At 39.5% G+C, this 20807-nt stretch overlaps 2 protein-coding genes and 1 long non-coding RNA gene across 3 annotated transcripts; 1 reads left to right on the top strand and 2 right to left on the bottom strand.

The window, feature by feature from the left end:
* Positions 1 to 5681: 5681 nt before the first annotated feature.
* On the bottom strand, positions 5682 to 10860 carry LOC132140383 (uncharacterized). The gene is made up of 3 exons (XR_009433787.1): positions 10295 to 10860; positions 8686 to 8740; positions 5682 to 6318 (listed from the first exon to the last, which is right to left on the bottom strand). It is a non-coding gene; the product is annotated as an uncharacterized LOC132140383 (long non-coding RNA).
* Positions 10861 to 10889: 29 nt separating this feature from the next.
* Positions 10890 to 11921, bottom strand: si:ch211-284e13.9 (uncharacterized protein LOC566600 homolog). The gene is made up of 2 exons (XM_059549173.1): positions 11769 to 11921; positions 10890 to 11391 (listed from the first exon to the last, which is right to left on the bottom strand). The coding sequence occupies exons 1-2, from the start codon at positions 11781 to 11783 to the stop codon at positions 10936 to 10938; spliced, it is 471 nt and encodes a 156-aa protein (XP_059405156.1). The 5' UTR covers positions 11784 to 11921; the 3' UTR covers positions 10890 to 10935.
* Positions 11922 to 13384: 1463 nt separating this feature from the next.
* hsd20b2 (hydroxysteroid (20-beta) dehydrogenase 2) lies at positions 13385 to 20042 on the top strand. Its single transcript, XM_059550410.1, has 11 exons — positions 13385 to 13654; positions 15634 to 15680; positions 16201 to 16276; positions 16565 to 16675; positions 17343 to 17410; positions 17519 to 17563; positions 18824 to 18858; positions 18947 to 19028; positions 19148 to 19213; positions 19345 to 19494; positions 19703 to 20042. The coding sequence occupies exons 1-11, from the start codon at positions 13483 to 13485 to the stop codon at positions 19838 to 19840; spliced, it is 990 nt and encodes a 329-aa protein (XP_059406393.1). The 5' UTR covers positions 13385 to 13482; the 3' UTR covers positions 19841 to 20042.
* The last annotated feature ends 765 nt before the right edge of the window (positions 20043 to 20807 follow it).

Genomic DNA, 20807 nt, shown 5'->3' with positions numbered 1-20807 from the left:
TTGATTATTTTGCCCGTCCACAGGCTAAGGATTTTGATTATAACCCAATTCAAACAACTGAAAGAGCCAAAGAGTTTGGGAAGTCGTGGCCTAATGGTTAGAGAGTCGGACTCCCAATCGAAAGGTTGTGAGTTCGATTCCCGGGCCGGCAGGAATTGTGGGTGGGGGGAGTGCATGTACAGTTCTCTCTCCACCTTCAATACCACGATTTAGGTGCCCTTGAGCAAGGCATTGAACCCCCAACTGCTCCCCGGGCGCCGCAGCATAAATGGCTGCCCACTGCTCCGGGTGTGTGCTCACAGTGTGTGTGTGTGTGTGTTCACTGCTCTGTGTGTGCACTTCGGATGGGTTAAATGCAGAGCACAAATTCTGAGTATGGGTCACCATACTTGGCTGAATGTCACTTCACTCACTCACTCACTCACTTTAGCAGTCTCGTGGACACATGAATTGGGTGGTGGTGACTGCAGAAACATAGGTGGCCTGGGGTGGTGTCAAATTCCCGGCCTGATTTACTGTCCCAGTCCGCCACTGAGTGTAGCACATCCTCATTTCAAATAAAAAAAATCCCTACTTCTTGATCTTTCTTGAGTTTATAAGCTTGGCTAGTAGTTCCCAAGGTGAAAGGAGGTTTGAGTTCCCTGGAAGCCCTAAGCCACGATAACTCTTTGTTCATTGTGACACTATGTCCTATAGCTTAACCTAGTTGAACTTTTCATAGAGTTTGCTTTGACATAAAAGCTACATTTCAGTCTGATATTTGCAAGTCAGACATAGAAGTGCTCAAATGAGAAAACTGGAACGAAAGGTTACAGGGTTACCAAGCTGTTATTACAAGAAGCAGCATTCAAAATAATGAAAGAGGTCATTCAAGCACTTGTGGCATGGCAAGAGCTCTAACGTCAAAACCACAATAATCACCATAATTAGTCCCATTAAGAGAATTATTTTGGAATGATCTAAAAAAGATTTATGGAAACAATTAATGTTTAACTTGACATTGGTGCTCATAAAAAAAAAAAGTTGCAAAATGGAAAGAGGAAAATTGATTTTACAAAAATGTGAACTAAAAGCCTCAGAAACCTTGATTTACGACAAATATAAACTCTCTTTCTCTATGAATTGTACAATCTGTATATTACCGTTCAGAATTTTGGGGTTAGTTAGTGTCACACACCTGGACTCATTTTGTGTGTTTTTGCCCCTGTGACCCAGTTTCTGTCTTCCGTGTCTGGTTTGATTAGTTTCCAGGTGTGTCTCTTCATTTCCCCATGTGTTCCATGTCCCTGTTAATTTAGTCATTCCATCCACCTGTGTTTTGCCTATTATCCCCTGTATAAATGCCTTGTCCTTTCAGTTCTGTTGGTCGGGTCTACTTGTCAACTCGTCTAAATGTCAACTTGTCTACTTGTCACCTGTTACTTGCCACTTGCCTCTTGCCACCTGTTATTTACGACTCACCTTGTTTATGTTTTATTTAATAAATCCTTGTTTTGTTTATCCCTCGGCTCCGTGTTCCTTCCAGCAGCATAAGCCGTGACAGAAGACCCGACCTGAAAAAGTTAAAAACTGCGTGTTTTCCCTCCGTTTTGTTTTCCGTTTTTTTTCAGTCTTTTTTCTTTCCGTAGTGTTTCACGGATCCCCTCTATCGCCCCGAATACCTCCTCCTCCTGCTGGAGCAGGAGGGACTGTCTCTCGAGGACCATACCAGACGGTTTCTCTGGCTAGCTAATGCCACCAGCTACCCGGACCACGCGCTCTGCACCTTTTATCACGCCAGCCTGAACCCTAGGTGCAGAGCGTTGTCGCCCGAAGATGGTCCTCGGGAGGATTTCGCCGCATTTATAGAGTGGAATCTGGTGAGAAATGGGTCCCCTCTCACGGTCGGCCCAATGGAGGATCTCGCCAGGTCCACTCTGGACCCAGAGCCCAGCCTACAATCTCCCCACGGTACGAGGCATAAGCCCGAGCCCACCGATGACGGAGAGCCAGAGAGCAACCCGTCAGACCAGGTGCGAGAGCCGGCGACACTGCCCACCACGAGGGAGCAGAATGTGGAGCGCCAAATGGGTCAAAATGAGGGGGTTTCCGATTCACCTATGCCGGATCCTCTGTTAAGCCCAGGACGGGCTCCTGATCCTCTGTTAAGCCCAGGACGGGCTCCTGATCCTCTGTTAAGCCCAGGACGGGCTCCTGTTCCCCCGTTAAGCCCAGGACGGGCTCCTGTTCCCCCGTTAAGCCCAGGACGGGCTCCTGTTCCCCCGTTAAGCCCAGGACGGGCTCCTGTTCCCCCGTTAAGCCCAGGACGGGCTCCTGTTCCCCCGTTAAGCCCAGGACGGGCTCCTGTTCCCCCGTTAAGCCCAGGACGGGCTCCTGATCTTCCGTTAAGCCCAGGACGGGCTCCTGATCCTCCTGTAAGCCCAGGATGGGCTCCTGATCCTCTGTTAAGCCCAGGAAGGGCTCCTGATTCCCCGTTAAGCCCAGGACGGGCTCCTGTTCCCCCGTTAAGCCCAGGACGGGCTCCTGTCCCCCGTTAAGCCCAGGACGGGCTCCTGATCCTCCTGTAACCCCAGGACGGGCTCCTGTTCCCCCGTTAAGCCCAGGACGGGCTCCTGATCTTCCGTTAAGCCCAGGACGGGCTCCTGATTCCCCGTTAAGCCCAGGACGGGCTCCTGATTCCCTGTTAAGCCGAGGACGGGCTCCTGAACCCCCGTTAAGCCCAGGACGGGCTCCTGAACCCCCGTTAAGCCCAGGACGGGCTCCTGAACCCCCGTTAAGCCCAGGACGGGCTCCTGAACCCCCGTTAAGCCCAGGACGGGCTCCTGAACCCCCGTTAAGCCCAGGACGGGCTCCTGAACCCCCGTTAAGCCCAGGACGGGCTCCTGATCCTCCGTTAAGCCCAGGACGGGCTCCTGATCCTCCGTTAAGCCCAGGAAGGGCTCCAGCCCCAGAGCTTACTCCAATGCCTGCTCCTCCAAAATTCCCACCCTCCCACCCACTCCTGCCTCCTCCTCCGCTGTCGTCTGGCTGCCCCTCTGCTCGCCCTCAGCCTACCATCATTGTGGTGCGAGTTCAGCGGGACCGCCATCCTCCAGCGACGCCTTGGTCGGCGTCTCCCTCACCTCCGCCTCCAGCCTCTGAGGCCTGGACTCCGCCTCGGCCCGTTGACCCGTCGGCTCCACCATGGCTCCTAGCTCCTTCCTCTCCGCCGTGGCCCGGCAGTCCGCAGGCTCTGCCTGGCTCCCTCGTCCCTCCGGCTCCGCCTTGGTCTGGCGTCGTCCATCCTATGCCTCGGGACTCCACTCCTCCGGCTTCGCCTCATCCCTCCGTCCCTCCGGCTCCGTCAGGCTCCTTCATCCCCTCGGCTACACCTCAGTCCTCGGTCACTCTGGCCTCACCGCGGCCTTCCGGATCCACATCGCCGCGTCAGTCACCAGAGCCATCTGTTCCGCCTAGGACCTCCGGCTCCTCCCCGTCACCCTGGCTCTTCGGCTCTCCGTCTCCGCCTCGGGCTCCTCCTCCACTTGCTCCGTTGCCATGGGTCGAGTCCCTGGAGTCAGTGACCATTCCTCCTCCATGGCTCCTTCCACCGTCGGCCCCACCTTGGGCCGTTATGGCTGTGGCCTGGGTCCTGCTGGGTACCTCCTGCTTCACATCCTTCCTGTCTCCTCCCTGGCTCCTCCCTCCGTCATCTCCTCCCTGGCTCCTTCCTCTGTAGTCCCTGTCTGCTGGCCCCCTCCTGGGAGGCTGTCCTCCACCGGAACCTCCTCCCAAGTTCCCACCCACGCCTCCCTTTGTTGTTTCTACGGTGCGAGGACGCACCTACCGGGAGGGGGGAGTACTGTCACACACCTGGACTCATTTTGTGTGTTTTTGCCCCTGTGACCCAGTTTCTGTCTTCCGTGTCTGGTTTGATTAGTTTCCAGGTGTGTCTCTTCATTTCCCCATGTGTTCCATGTCCCTGTTAATTTAGTCATTCCATCCACCTGTGTTTTGCCTATTATCCCCTGTATAAATGCCTTGTCCTTTCAGTTCTGTTGGTCGGGTCTACTTGTCAACTCGTCTAAATGTCAACTTGTCACCTGTTACTTGCCACTTGCCTCTTGCCACCTGTTATTTACGACTCACCTTGTTTATGTTTTATTTAATAAATCCTTGTTTTGTTTATCCCTCGGCTCCGTGTTCCTTCCAGCAGCATAAGCCGTGACAGTTAGATGTTTTTAAAAGAAATTAGTACTTTTATTCAGCAAGAATGCATGAAGTGCATGATCAAAAGTTGATGCTGCATGACAACATTTTGGTAAAATGCTTTTGAATTTTAGCACCAAATCAGCATATTATGACTGATTCTGTAGGATCATATGATACTAGGAGTATATAATTAATGACTGCTGAAAATTCAGCTTTGCAGGAATAAATTGCATTTTACATTTAAAACAGAAAACATTGTCATAATATTTTACAATATCATTGCTTTCACTGCATTTATTTAATTAATTTAATTTAATAAATGCAGAATTGGTCAGAATATGAGACTTCTTTCTTCTCAAAAACATAAAAAAGAATGGTACATAATGGTGTTATCCACCATATTCTTTTCCTTTAAAGTAAATGGTTTGGTGTGTTCTAGAATGTCACTTTCGCTTGATCCTTCCACTAGTTGTCCTCATTAATGATCCTAAAAGAAGGCCCTCCATACGGCCACTGGCAATATTGGCTTAGCTTTGACCGCAGCTCTATTAAACACTATGTGGCTGGCTCATATTAATTAGAGAGCTGTAAGAGCATGAAGTTCACCTTTTGCCCCAACATAGGTGCTGGATGGAGAAGACACACATATTGTCTTAGTCCTTGTATATCCTTAAACTCCCTTAAATTTTAAGTTAATCAGATTAGTCAGATTGGGTCGTGCTGTACTGAGCTTCAACCGGCAAGCCTCTTACCTCTGATCAGAGAGAGAAATGAAGTGGGGGAGACAGGTAGCAACATAATTTGCCTGAAAGAATTGTTAATTAAAGTTTGACAGAATTATTAGTATATTATCATTGTAAAATCATGTTAATTTATAAATACATATAAATGTGTATGCCCCCTGTCCGCCTTCTCCTGCCACATTAGACCTTTTTTCATTCAACTATGCTGCACTTTTTTTAAACAAATCAGTTCTGTTCTGTGAATGGCATCAACCGCCCTTTTCCACAGCAAAAGTGAAAGTGAATGCAATGACTATGGCTGTCAAGCAAATGATTTTCATAGCCTACTTAAATTCTGTTCCTCATTAGACTGGAATAAAAAAAGTAAGAAAATGGCATGAAGTTGTATTGTGATTTTTGGTTGAACTATAAATCTTGAGCCTAATTTTGAGTTTTGACCAATTCCCCTAAAACCAAGTAGTAGGCCTGGTGACTGCTTTGGAAAACTTACTGTAAGCTGGGAAACCCTATTCAAGTTGACTGTTTTACCAAGTGTAGTGTAACATTTCAGTAATTGCCAAGTTTAAATCGACTGAATAAATGTAATTGATTACTTAAAGGCATACATAAAATTACAATGCTTTTTTGTACTATTTGTGCAATAACAGAAAGATTGAATGAATTTAAATAGGGTTAAGCATTCTTAAGATATTTATTGATATTACTACAGTATGTAGTACAGAGTAATCAGCATTTTTATCATTTTTTAGACTTACCTTTTCTAAACATATACAAGAATAACAGTATTTTCAATAGCATGCTTAACAGTTATTCCTATATAAATCACATATAGCTTTTATAGCTATAGCTTTAACTGTTTTTAGCATTATGCTATTTAACAGATCATATGTTCAAAACTTTCTCATTACAGTCCAAAAACTGTGAGACTCTGTTTGTTGTCCACAACTCTACATGGAGTTATATCATAATCTTGAAAGCGGGACAATCTATCGGTAAGAATCCCAAGGTCTTCAATATTCCCCAGCCCAAGGCACCTTTGACATGGGCAGCGGAAACAGAAGGATGTGCAACAGTGAGGGCAGATGATGTTGGGACAGCCTTTTACATTGTGTGTAAGCAGGGCCTTGCACCCTGGACAGGCTCTGAAATAGGGACACCCTCTCGCCGAGCTGTGTGGGTCAGTGATTTTTGTGTTGCTGAGGGGTGCAGCACTGAGCGCACAGTTTGGAAGCATACAGGAACTCGTGGTCGGAGATTCGCATGGCCACTCTCTCTGACATGCCAGGCAGAACCGAAACACGGACCTCTTCAATTTGGAGCAAGACTTGCAGAGCACACACTGGCCATTCAAAACTCCCACATTAGACTGATGACAACTAGGACACTAATGAGGGGGAAGAATTGGTGAGATTTGGTCACAAAATATAATAAAAGATGTGCTCCACTTCACAGATTCACTTACTTTTCCGCTTAACACGTGAAAAAAAGTATCTAGAAAAAGATTTATTTGAGTGAGTTTCTCCACAAGTTTGACAACTTTTCTAAACCTTTTTCCAAATCTTTTTTCAAGCTTTAGAAATGACTGATGAATCAAGAGGCAGTTAAGTTTGTATAATTTTTTGTATAAAGTAATTTTAATGCACAAACTGTGAAAAACTAGATGCACCAGATGATATTTTCAGCTGAAACAAGCACAATGCATTTATTGCAAAATATTTGGGCAATAAATTCATTGTTCGTTGTCAAGAGTGTAATGATGTATGAAGCACTGCTCACATAAAAGTCATTTTCAAAACAAACCACTGTTGGTCAAAGCAGCCATTCACATGGCCAACTTAAAAAAGAAAAAAGCGAAATCTGCAGAATTTTGCAGATTTCTACACTCTCAGAAAAAAAGTTCCAAAAGCTGTCACTGGGGCATTACATAATACATACACACTAGTTTTTTTTTCCTGTAAATCATATTTTTCAATAAAGGAAAAAAGATTTATTGCATTTTCTTTTTTATCACTTTGAGGGCTTTTGTAGACAACAAGCTCATTATAAAATAAACAAAATGTTGGTTTTCCTTTTCAAGTACGTCGATTTGTGTATATGACATTTTCCCAGGAGAACTAGACTAAGTCATCATAATGTTACTGTTTGTTTGGGGGAGGACTTACAGTCCTCAATATCAGAGTGATCTTGCGTTATTTCCTTATCACTTCTCATGTGGGTTTGGTTATGGCTTGTGGGAAGTCGTGGCCTAGTGGTTAGAGAGTTTGACTCCTAACCCTAGGGTTGTGGGTTTGAATCTTGGGCTGGCAATACCACGACTTAGGTGCCCTTGAGCAAAGCATTGAACCCCCAACTGCTCCCCGGGCATAAATGGCTGCCCACTGCTCTGGGTGTGTGTTCACTGCTCTGTGTGTGTGTGTGCACTTTGGATGGGTTAAATGCAGAACACAAATTCTGAGTATGGGTCACCATACTTGGCTGAATGTCACTTTCACTTTATGAAATGTTTACGGACCTGTCAGAGTTGTCGGCAGTGTAACCTCTTGTTGTCGATCTATCGTGCAATGTGAACACAGCAGCAACTGAATGCTACCCCAGATATTACGGTGCGCAGGAGATGGTTGGTTCACTTAGTTTTGTCATGGCCATAATAACTTGTGGGAATGTGATAATATGTTGTGGCCACCAGATATGGGGCTATGATGTTTTACAGTGTGAACATTTTGGTAAATAATAGCATACTGTAAATGCTCGATATGCCAATAAAGCTTAGAATTTGCTGACCTGAATTTTTGCTGGAATGTAGTTTAAATTTAATATATTAAATTTTATTTTGGCTAATTAATAGACCATAATTATAAATACTATAGTGTTTTGTTGAGGAATTAATCATTTGTTTCATTTGAAAATGAAAACACAACACACTCGTTTATCATCACACCAAGTCTAAACTTTAATTGTCAGGCATTTATTTGCTAAATATATGGTAGGCTAGCAAATGCTAGTATAATTATACAAAACGTTATAGTGATACACAAATCGAAGGGGGAATAAGCATATATAACAATAAAAAAAAAAATTGTAGCCCTAATAAGTTAATGTAGTAATAGTAGTAGTAATAATAATAATATACAAACATTAAATTAAATGTTTAATGTTAATAAAAAAATTGTTATCCATTTTTTATAATACTTTACAAGGCTTTTAGCGTTACATATAGGACTACATAATGACCAAAAAATATGTAAATTTTATTGTTAGAAATAATAATAAACTAAAAAAACTAAGCTAAACTTCCCACTGTAGCTACTGTTTTAAATGAGTAGGCTACACGGTTTGTTTCAAAAGTACAGGTCTACTGGTGTGTAGTAAGCTTCACACATTAAGCTTTGCACAGTTACATCATTACTTATTTCATTTAACAACAGAATCATGGCTTCATATCAAAATTGTTAGGGATAATGTTGCTAGTAGCCTTAGGTGTACATTTTCACAAATTTGATCTCAAATATAACTAAAATGACGAGCATAGCTCAATGATCCTAAAAGTTTTAACCCAGGAAGGCTCTAGAAACTTATCAGCGGAAAACTGCGTCACAGTTAATCAGACACCTTGACATAGTGTGCTAAATCAAGTCTAAGAGCTTAATTCCTTAATTCCTATAGTATTCTTTTTAAACTTGAATCTGAAAATAGCGTGTGCGAAACTTCTGACGTCATGATGGATCACAATGTTCTCGCGCGGTCAATCTACCTTTGGATCGTTCATGGCTCAGATCCTCCTGGACAGCTTCCACGGATGGTGACACCTGAGACAGAGAACGCGAGAGTGGACGAGGGTCAGACGATTAGTAAGACAAACGGTATTGGGAACTGTGCTGACAGGGAAACTGAGGACACTGCCTCACAGTTACGATCCACATTGAGACAGTTTACCAAGAACATAATATAGCCTACTGGGTAAAATAACATGCATTTCGAAAATCAACATGTCTTTGTCAACAAGAAAACAATATTCCTTCCTAATAGTTTGAACTCAAATACAGTGTGGGCAAGCTACATGGAAAATGTAGTGAGCTAAGCTACCAGTTACTCTACAGTAAATGAAACTTCACTACACTGAAGCTACCCACTGGGAAATGTATCAACAACATCAACTGTAGCTTGCTACATCTAAGCTACTTTTAAAATTCAATTTTTAAGTTGAACACGTTTTATTACAAGTCAATGCTATCTCAAAGTGCTCAAAACTGTCAGTCAAACAGATAGGCAGGTGTAATTGTTTAGTTCAATTGTGTATTGTGTTCCTTATCAATTTGGCAACAAAAACAATCAAAATACATGTAATTCACGTAATAATGTACACACAAGTATGTGTACGCACCTGTTTGCATGGGCATGCTTAATATAGGCCTTTGCAGAACAAAATGCAATGTGAATGTCTTTGGAAACCCAGCTAAACTGATTTATTTTCTGATTTACTGTTTTCTACATTAAATCATCCTAAAGAACATTATGTGAAAATATAATATTGATTACATTTAAATTATAATTAAATAATATAATCATATCAGTGATTTAAATCAAACTTTAATGGGGTTTTTAAATTCACACATTCTTAATTTAGCACGAGGGCATGTGCTATTTTCCCCTTTGTTAATAATATATCTGAAATGTGATTTTCTTAATAAGGGAAAACGCTTTTTTTCCACCAACAGATAGAAAAAAAGATAGCTAGAAAGTGCTTAGTTTGTGATTGAAGACTGAATTGCGATGGTTGTATATTTGGGAATCAGTGTCATGTACTTGTCGAGGTACGGCCACGGTCGACTCGCTCCTCGGGATCAACTGTTCTCCGACCTCACCCACTGCCATCATTTCATCAAGTAATTTTTTGCCTGACTGGCCAAGGAGTGGTACCGTCCGGGGCAGAAGGTGGCGGTAATGCATCATAAAGCTGGTTGGTTGCTATCCACCGTAAACAAGAACAAGATGAAGTGGCGGCGTCGCGTCACTTACTGATCCAGGATCAGTGATCTTAATAGTTGTATTTCCCGATTTGAGTTTGAGCTTCAGAAATGCTTGCGAAAATGTAGCTTGTGTGGAAGCTACCGCGCTACTTGGTAAAAAAAAGAGCTTCGCTACAGAAAAGCTATTTGATTCAGAAAGCAGCGAAGCTACGACCACGCTACTGAGGAATGTAGTTAAACTAGTAGCTTCGCTGCTTGTAGCGACGCTACTGCCCAACACTGTTCAAATATTCCGAATTTTACCCACCTGTGCAGTTAAAGAGACTCTTACTAAAGAATGTATGATGATAACTATAGTAAAATGAACAAATTGTAAATCAGTAGGCTACTTACTGGAGACCAGCACAATATTTAATCCACTTCTTTGTGCGAAGAGACACAACATGAAAGTATATATTTACCGTCTGCTTAAATAGACTGAATGGGAATACCAGCTGGTATTTGTTTTTTTTTTACTTTCTGTTTTTATGCGGAAGTAGCCTAATAGAAAAGAAAATAGACAGCAAAAATACCCCATTGGCACTCTTCCAAAATATTAACGTTCACCTGAAAAAAATGTATACTGTTATGTATAGTTTCTTGGTTGTTATGTTTTTCTTTGCAAAACACTCATTTGGCTATTAATTTAGCCAGCGATAACTAGATGATTGGTGATTTAGGTTTATATAGCGCCATCTGCTGGTCGAAGAATGAAAGTTGAAACGATTCTTGATAAATAGCAGTCTATGTCTGCCCCCTCTTCCATTTACTGGTCCTGATCACGTGATCACGGCCATAATCATAAATATGTTCTTGTATGGTAAGAAGTCGAAATGCACTGGTGCTTTTACAATGAGAATGAATAATTCAAACATAATATTTACAGTTTTTCCAAATATTTATTTTTTTCTCCACCTGAAATGGGAAAGACAAAAAAAAAAAAAAAACATTTATTTTATTGTGAAATCTTATTTTTAATAGTTTATCATCATCCTCTAGAGTCCCAGATGTTTAAGGATCTCAGCATTATCCACTATCACACAGGGCTCTGTCTCAGTATCATCTTCATCATCACTGCCATAGTATTCATTGTCATTGCATTCTGGGCGCAAGCAACGAAAGCAGAACTCCTTGTCGCATTGGGGACAAATGATGTTTGGGCAGCCTTCACCACTGTGTGTTAACAGGGCATGGCATCCCAGACAGGCCCTAAAGTATGGGCATCCATTCACTGAGCTTTGCGGGTCATGGATATGTTTGACGCTGAGGAGGGCAGCACGAAACGCACAGTTCGGAAGCATGCAGGAGTTGGTGGTTGAAGCATCGTATGGCCATTCCCTCTGACATGCCCAGCAGAACTGAAACACAGTTCTCTTTGCTTTAGAACAAGATTTGCAGACTGCACGCTGTCCATCCAACTTTCTGATATCAGATTGCTGACAACTGGGACACTACAAGACAGACAGACAAGTTACATCGTTGCCAGTATGTGGTGATGAAATACATTTGTTGCTGTGAGTGTGTCATTAATTCATTAACTCAAATGATTCATTAAACAAACGAAAATAGTGACACTTCTTAAGTTTGATTCTTTGAATCCATTACTCAATCTAGCCCTACTAACAGTGCTACTTTGTGTTCGCAGGAGATGAAACAGTTAATTTTGTTGAAATCGATTGGAACTATTTTATTTGAAAAACAAAAACAAAACAACAACAATGGAATTTTTGGTCTAAAATGAAAGTTATTTCTTTCCTATAGTACTCTGTCATAATGTGGGCAGTCTTTTTCATGATATAAGAAAAGAAAAAGAAAGTTAAAGTTCTACCTTTGGACTGCTCATGGTTTAAATGATCCTGTTCCACATCCACAGATTGACTGAGAAGCTTTAAGCAAGCAATTGTAATCCACTGGAGAACAACATGAGCATATAAAGCCTAACACAAATCAGGCAGGAAAGTCCAGTTAATCATCACATATTTTTTAAGACAACAAGACAGATTTTTTTTTTTTTTTTGCTCCCACAAGTCATAAATTCACAAAGGATTTCCAATAAGCAGTATGCTCAAAACTATAGCAAAACATGTGAACAGTGAAGTATCTAGAAAAAATTTATTGTAAAAAAGCAAACAAATACCTCAATGGCAAATCATAAGCACATCATACTCCACACACGTCTGTTCTAAGAAGCTGTGTTTCCTGGAATGAAGGGAAATACCACAGTGCAATGTAACTTTCACTTTGTCTTCCTCTCAAGCACAACCCTAAATTACCTTTCTCTCACTGCTTTCCCACTGAGGGCGGAATCACTTTAACTAACACCAACAGTGAAGACAATATTTATTTTCTTTTACAAGCTGTCATATATAGGGCAGAATGGTGTTGACAGATCATTTTGACATGAGCTTTTCAAAGTTTTAGTCATAGCTTCTACTTGGTAAAGTCAAATTTATTTTTATACTTCAATAAAATAGTTATAATCTTTAATAAGATCAAACAATACAGCAGTGATTTATTTTACGAGAAAAACATTGTATTGCACATTACACTTATTTCTTGCATTCCACTTTTAAGATTTTATTGCAGTAGTCCCAAAATGATAATTACTTCTAGTCATCCCACATTTCATCTTTTGGTCGTTTTTAATAATTTATTTGTGTCTTTAACGAAACAACTACTTACATTTTAATACATTGTAACTTCTTAAAATATCTTAAACATGCGCTAAACTAAGAACAGGAAGAGAAACAAGTCGATATCGCCATCTTGTGTTTGTAAATGGAAACATAAACGAACAATTGGAACAAGCTGTACAGACAGCTGTACTGTCATCTACAGTCCTACACAACTCTGGGCTGTTCCTCTGTGGCGAGCGTGATTTCACCAAGTACAACATGTTCCTGGATCAACATCCTTGTTGGGTAAGGTTTGGTTTAGAGGTAGGGATTGGGTTAAGTCTATATTTTTGGAAATTATGTTGATCCAGAATCATCAAAAGATGTTGATCCAGGAACATGTTTTACTTGGCAGAATCCCGGCGACCGTTCTTCTGTACACTTGTCCATGTTTACAAATGATAGGGAAATTAAAGCGTTTATTTGTGATTTAATATCTGTGAGTAAGGCTACAACCAGGGATGCTAGCTACATTGCTTTTTATCTGTTTCGGACAGTAATAAATTGTTCATACAGTAAGTTATTCAAAAGTGATAAACTTTAAATTGAATGGCAGACATTTATCGAATCACATACTTACAAAAAACACACTCACATAGAGTAGGTTAAATAAAGTAAACGACCTATCACCTGTTAACTCTGCTTACTTAGAAGCAGAGTTACACTTTAGTGGATCTAATGTTCTATTCTATACTGCCGACCAATGACAGATATGCCTCAGGAACGATGGGAGGAGCGTGCATATAATTAAGCGTGAGTATGTATATGGAGTTTTTTTTTTTTCAGGGTTAAACTCTGGAGCATACCAGAAGAAGCCCATTCTTATTGTATACGTATGACAGTAACGTATTGTTGCAGAGTATTACAATGGGAGAAACTGCAGAATGCTGCTGGTATTCACTATTGTTATGCAGCATCGGTACCGTTACTGTTTTGTATTACCTGCTGAGGTGGTCGTGGCAGTGTTGGAATGGATTCAGAGTGTACGTGATTTCTGAGATCTGGAAAACGAACCTGAGGACATATGGCCAATGGGCTGGTAAGGAGTTCTTACTTATTCTTTCACTATGAACGGTATGGCAAACCAATTTTATCATTTATTCCCTTTAACTAACATGCATTATTATGCTATTAATGACAATTTTGTAATTATGATTTGTGATAATACTGGCAAGCAAATATACCAGTGTTAACATTACAAATTGAATTCTTAATTGGTTATATCTACAATATGTCAACCCTTCACTTCCAGTTTTACTAGCAAATAATCATTAATTAGGCTAGTAGCCTTATGTCTCGATTTATTAAATACAAGTATCCATTTATGCAAATCTTTTCAAATTGTTGCTAATAAAATGTTGATTTCTTACAATTTTTATAAATAACTGCTTGTTAGTGACCAATTGAATAGACAATACTGGAGTAAGTACTAGCATCTAATGAATGGAAAATCTCATGAAAGTAAAAAATCCAGTATTTCAGAATATTAGAATATTTCCTAAGATCAATCAAAAAAAGGATTTGCAAAACAGAAAATTCAAGTACTTTAAAGTATGTTAATTTATGCACTCAGTACTTGGTCGGGGCTCCTATAGCGCAAATGACAGCATCACTGAGGTGTGGCAAGGAAGCGGTCAGCCTGTGGCTCTGTTGAGGTATTATTGAACTTTCAGTTCATCTGTATTGTTGTATCGACTGTTTTTCAAATTTCTCTTGAAAATATTTGGGTTCAGGTCAGGTATGTTGGCTGGCCAATCAAGCACAGTCATATCATGGTCAGCAAACCACTTGGAAGTAGTTTTGGCACTGGGGGCTAGCAGGTGCTAAAGTCCTGCTGGAAAAGAAAATCAGCATCTCCATAAAGCAGATGGAAGCATAAAGTGCTCCAAAATCCCCTGGTAGACAGCTAAATTGACTTTGTTCTGTGAACAGCAAGCCCTATGGGCCATGGAGGTTGTCAATGATTGTCTTCTAGACCATTGCGAAGTCAGTAGTACCCCCTACCCCCCCCATTATTGTGATTTCAAAGAACAAGAGAGACCTGGACTTTATACTGTAGAGATGGTCATTTGATGAAACTCAAATATATATATTCTAATATTTTGAGATACTGGAAATGTTCAACTTTCATGAGCTGTAAGATCTAATCATCAAAATGAAAACAAAAAAACTTTAAAACAATTAAAACTTTTTGTTGATATTTTTGATTTGTTTTTGTTTTTGTTTTTTTGATGCACCTGTATACTCTTTGTGAAGTGTTTATGAATTAAATTTGTACAATTTGTGATCATCAAAACCATTGCCATTGCAGTGTTCTTGGTAAGTCAATTATTATAGTTTTTAATTTTTTTTATATGACCCGTCTAAAATAATCTGATGTACTGCTCTATACCCAAAACAAGCTTTCCAGGAAAAAGTAAAGTCAACAAATCAGATTTTGTCACGTGTCTCTCTTATTTATAGATGATAGTGATTGATATATTGCCCCTGCTGATCATAAGAACTGTTAGCATTATGAATTTTGTTCCGGTTTGTACCGCTCAGCACTGGTTTTCTGCTGGTCCAGCTGGTGGACCATGCTTTAACCAGCAGAATCCTCCTGATTAGCTGGTGTACCACAGGGAGTCTAGCAGGCCAGCAAGTGATGCAGCACGGTCTTGCTGGAGCAAGACAGATGTTTGTAGTTACGCAGCATGGGGGTGACACACCAGCATCTAGTGTCCAAAACAAAACATGTGCTTGTGACCTGTTTTGCTGTTTTTTCTGCAGGGGTGTTCTTTTGCATTGGTTGTACAGTACTTATTCTGCTCGGGGCATCTGCACAGCTAGAAACTCAACACTGTTGCCTTTTTCTTGTTTACTTAAAATGTGCAGATTCCAGACATAATTGTAACAGCCTTAAAAATCAGACACAAACAATCACAGTGGTTAAAGGTTGGTGATATAATGATAACTGACAGCAGAACAGGAAGGATGAGATAGTGTTGATATTTCACTAAACCTTCCTGTCTCTCATAGTTGTAACTGGAGCAACATCAGGGATTGGTCGTGCATATGCTGAAGAGGTTAGTAAATAACTCTCTTATCTTAAAACATGAATTATGTGGGAGTTTAATAGCATCCATTTTGATACTAAAACATCCACTATAGATCTTTGTAGTTTGTACTTAACCATTTATACGAGTTATATACTTCCTCTAAGCTACATGCAATATTTGACTTATTTTGGTGTGTTAAATGGCTTTAGTCTTTGCTTTAAGTCAAGGTCTCTCTTGGCCGCCACAATGTGTTGTTCTTGTCCTCAGTGAAGGAAGAGGAAAGTAAGTCTGATTACATAAGTTTGATGACATAGGATGTCCATCAAACAATGTGTTTGCCCTCCCGCATATCTAAAAGAGAATAAGAGAGACTCCTGTAATTGACTTGCACAAGTTATCAACACAGTTATTGGAACTGTTATTGTCTACATAATGAAGGTTAATGGGGAATGGACCCTAAACAATATTGGACTCATTCTGTGAACAACAAAAATCTACTTCCTCTAAATATATAGACATTTGTCTTGTGGGTGTATTTGTTTCTTAGCTTGCCAAACGAGGATTAGACATTGTTCTGATCAGTCGCTCAGAGGACAAGCTTCGCAGTGTCGCCAAAGAAATAGGTGAGTTTCAAAGTAGAAGTGAAGAGGAAAAACTGAGCTTCTCGAAGTGAAATCTGTCATCCGAACAGAGACAAATCCATTTGTACGCAAGACATCAACCCGTTTTTTCTTGGAATGGTATGACTAAAATTTGATGGCTCTTTTTTTGAAAGATAATCGAATAATCTAAAAATAAAATTTTAATATGCAGCTTTTTTGTAATTCAGTCTGTGTTATTTAAGCAAGACTAGATTTATTTATTTTTTTGACAGAGAAAGAATAAATCTGCTCTGTATGTGTATGTTTCAGAGTCTCAGTACAAGCGGCAGACACATGTGATTCAGACAGATTTCACAGAGGGCCATTCCATCTACTCTTCTATCGCACAACAGCTAGAGGGCCTGCAGATCGGAATTCTGGGTAAGATAAAGAGCAAGAATAAAGTTTAAAACAGTGAGGATGCTGCAAAAGAATGATGTGAATTTTGAACCAAAAACAATCATCATTTAGTCTCACTTGACCATTTTTTAATCCTGCTTTTATGTTTTATTTTTGCCACTGTACCTGCTTACACAGAATATAAAAGACTTCACTTCCATGTCAGTAAACACTAAAAACATTAAACAGCCTAATGTGGACTATAAGGCACTGAGTTTTTATGAACATTAAGAATTTCTGTATAGCTGCTTATGAACATTTATTGTGAAAAGTGCTATACAATTGAAATTGGAAATCAAATCAAATAAAAAATTTTGCCCACTACTTATTTTCTGTATATTTGGTACTTCCCCATATCATACTCTAGCATCATCACCATCATCATCATGAACTTCTGGTGATTAGGAGTAAGAGTATTCACCTTCTCGTCATTTCAAGTCAAGTCACAGCTGCTGTTTTTTGCCTGCATATTTTCTATTTACTATAGATCAGAAGCTCTACGCTATCAATGATTAGGATAATAAAACACACTCAGTACATAGTACAGAATAAATCTTGACCAAAATAGGTCTGAATTTACTTTCTCATACTCCTGAAAGAAGGAGAGCTGTAGCCTATCTATAACTGATTTCGTCTGATTTCTCTGTAGTGAACAATGTTGGTATGAACTATATAGGGGTTCTGGCAAATTTTCTGGATGTTCCTGATCCAGACCAGGTCTGACACAGCTTTTCTACACCACACAGCTTGACTTTCTATTCTATTGTAATCTGAGTCCATTTTATGAAAGCGTCTATTAAAGTAAGTGCTTTTTTATGTCTCCAGAGAATCACGCAGGTGATAAACTGTAACACACTGTCCGTCACTCAGGTAATACTATCTGTATTTGAACCTGTTTACACACACCCTGTTATACCATTATCTTTGTTATCTTATATATTATCTTGACATAGTAGCATACAAAATGGGTGCCATTTTGTGTCCTTCATATACATATGTAAAACAAACAAACAAACAAAACAAAAAACATATACAGGGGATGTATAAAATAATGCCTGGGAAATAACTATATTTATTTATTAAGGTATGTTACCACCATCTGCCTATAATACAACTCCCAACCTTATTTGAATAGATTCATATAACCTTTGTCTCCAGTTGAATATAGTCTAAAATAACATCTGCCAGTTGCTTCAGAAATGTGGGAAGTGGGAACTGGCTTTTTACTCTTCTCTCCAAAACTGGCCACAGTGATTTGGTCATATTAAGTCAGGTGATTGAAATGCCCAGGGCAGATGTTGAAGTTTAACTTGGAGCTCCACCTGCCAAGGTTTTATGATCATATTGTATGGTTTTATGATCATATTGTTCACATTTTAGCATTGGTGTCCATGATTAAAGTATTAAAGTATTATAAGTACTTCATGCATTTTAGGTGTGTGAAGTGCCCTGTGGTTGGTTTTTGGGTGAAAGTTGAAATCACTTTGCTCTGTGTTGTTTGGACACAATCTTTCCTAGTACTGGACAGTCCGTATCATTCACATCACACTGATGAAGTCTTGCCATGCTTTGTTACATAATTATAAAGACACCAATGAATTGGGTTGTTAAGGTTACAGACACTACAGACATATAAATGCCCCCATGATTTGTCATTTTTGGAAGTTTTGACCTACATCTTACTAAACACGGGTGAACACAAATTATATGACAATTAAAAGATAAATAAAAGAACTCTGCAATGTGTTTTTTTCACTGCAGCCTAAACTCACAATATTAATCTCTGTAGTAACATCCATAAAACCCCTGTCGATGGATATGGATATAAAATGGATACAGATTTCATATATGGCTGAGTGCTGGACACGGCGAGTCATACGTCTTTTTCAGGGATTTACTTTTGAGTAGCTTAAACTTGCTTGATATAAAATCTATTGACATGTAAGCTACACACATACGCCACCAGCTAAAAGTTTTCTCACCAAGGCTGCATTTATTTGATTGTGAAATATTTATAGTGTTTTTTAAATTGTTAATATATTTTAAGGTATAAAATATAGAAATATAATATAGAAATAATTTTGTGGCGACGACAACAGTGATGTTGATGACAATGTTGTTGTTTTGTAGATGAGCAGACTTGTTTTACCAGGCATGCTCGAGAGGTAAACACACACAGCCAGCTCTGATCATATCTGTTAAATGATGAAAACTGTGTTTATGTTTTACGTGAGGGCTTGTGTTTACTCTCAGGGGGAAAGGCCTCATTATAAACATATCATCGGAAGCTGCATCTCAGCCACAGCCAATGCTGTCAGTGTATTCTGCCACTAAGGTACATCTTTGTTAAACACAAAACAAATTTCATACGCCTGTATATTTCCATCGAACACAGCCTTACAGAATAACACACAAAAATAACTCAAGTGTGTCTTCCTCTTTTCTTACATCTAGATATTTGTTACATATTTCTCTCGCTGTCTGCATGCAGAATACAGGTCAAAAGGAATCACGGTTCAAGTAAGTTCAGTATTGGTAAACATCTTGTGTATATATATATATATATATATATATATATATATATATATATATATAATTTTTTTTTTTTTTTTTTTGCCAAACCTTGATGTTGTTTTTCTTCTTTTGTCCAGTGTGTAGCCCCGTTTGTAGTCTCCACTAATATGACTCACAATGTGCCTGTGAATCCACTGGTGAAAAGTGCTGCTTCTTTTGCTAGAGATGCTCTGAACACTGTGGGTTACACAACGCACACAAGTGGATGTTTAACTCATGCACTGCAGGTAACGCCACAATCAGTTTATATAATGTGGGATGGCAGCTTTTATAACAATTTTTACCCTCCTCTCAAAACATATTTCAACATTTTGTAGTATATAAATATACAGGGTTGTGTTATAATGTCCTATTCATTTTTATTTTATTTCAGTTATTTAATTGAAAATCTGAATATGTTGTAGAATTATAACTTATCATCCTTTGTTGTTTCAGCACTTTGCTCTGTCCATCTTTTTCCCGGGCTGGCTGCGTCTCACGTCCTTTTGTGTGCAACACATGGCAAAATTCGCTCGTAGCACTGAACCACAATTAATGGAGAGGCTGGCAGAGACAAAAAATAAACAGGACTGACACAAATCTGTGGACAGCAGAGATAAACATAAAAAACACAGATAACAAGACATGCATACGCATGCACATACAAACATATGTATAATGGCATTAACTATATCTATATAAGCAAACTCTTTTTATTGCAGTGACAGAAAAACAGATGCATTGTTACAACAGTCACACACATTAAATTAATTTTTATGGTATTTTGGCTGATCTATATCTATATATATAATGTAAAAGTTAACATTCGTATTTGCATTGTGTATTTGCATCATAATCCGAAGTCTTAACTTATGTAACCTTTTCACAGAGTTCAGTGACCCCCCCCCCCAACACACACACACACACACACCTCATAAAAACAGTTTCTCATTGGATCTAAGCAAATCTTATAGGTGACCTATTTTGATCTCAAAAAACTGAGTTGACACTGAAAGGCGAGGAGTTTGCATCAATGATATTTACAGTGCTGTTCAAAAGTTTGGGGTTTGCATTAATTCTTTTAACGTTTCCTGTACTCACCAAAGTCGCGTATACTTTCAGTATAACATCAGTCAGTGCTTAAACCGTTTTTAATGCTTTTTTAGGGTAAACAATAATACATGTTTTTCAGGATTCATATGTATATATATATACAGTGCCTAGTGAAAGTATTCTTCCCTATATTTATTTCATGTTTGTTGCCTTGTTAAACTGCTTTAAAATACTTTTTTTTCCACCTCAATCTACACTCACTACACCATATTGACAAAGCAAAAAAATAATTGCCACAACTTCGTAAATTTATAACAAAATAAATAAATAAATAAAATGAAAAAGTTCATAGCATAAGTATTCAACTAAATATTTAGCTGAAGTCTTTTTTGTTTGATGTGACAAGCTTTGCTCTTCAGCATTTGGCAATCATCTGCTATCCTTCACCTTCCCCTCTCAAGCCACAGGTTGAATGGGGACAGATGCACATTTTCAAGTTTCTCCAGAA

This window comes from Carassius carassius, chromosome 5 (assembly GCF_963082965.1).
Source record: "Carassius carassius chromosome 5, fCarCar2.1, whole genome shotgun sequence".
Lineage (NCBI taxonomy): Eukaryota > Metazoa > Chordata > Actinopteri > Cypriniformes > Cyprinidae > Carassius > Carassius carassius.
This window is presented reverse-complemented; position numbering and strand designations above follow the sequence as displayed.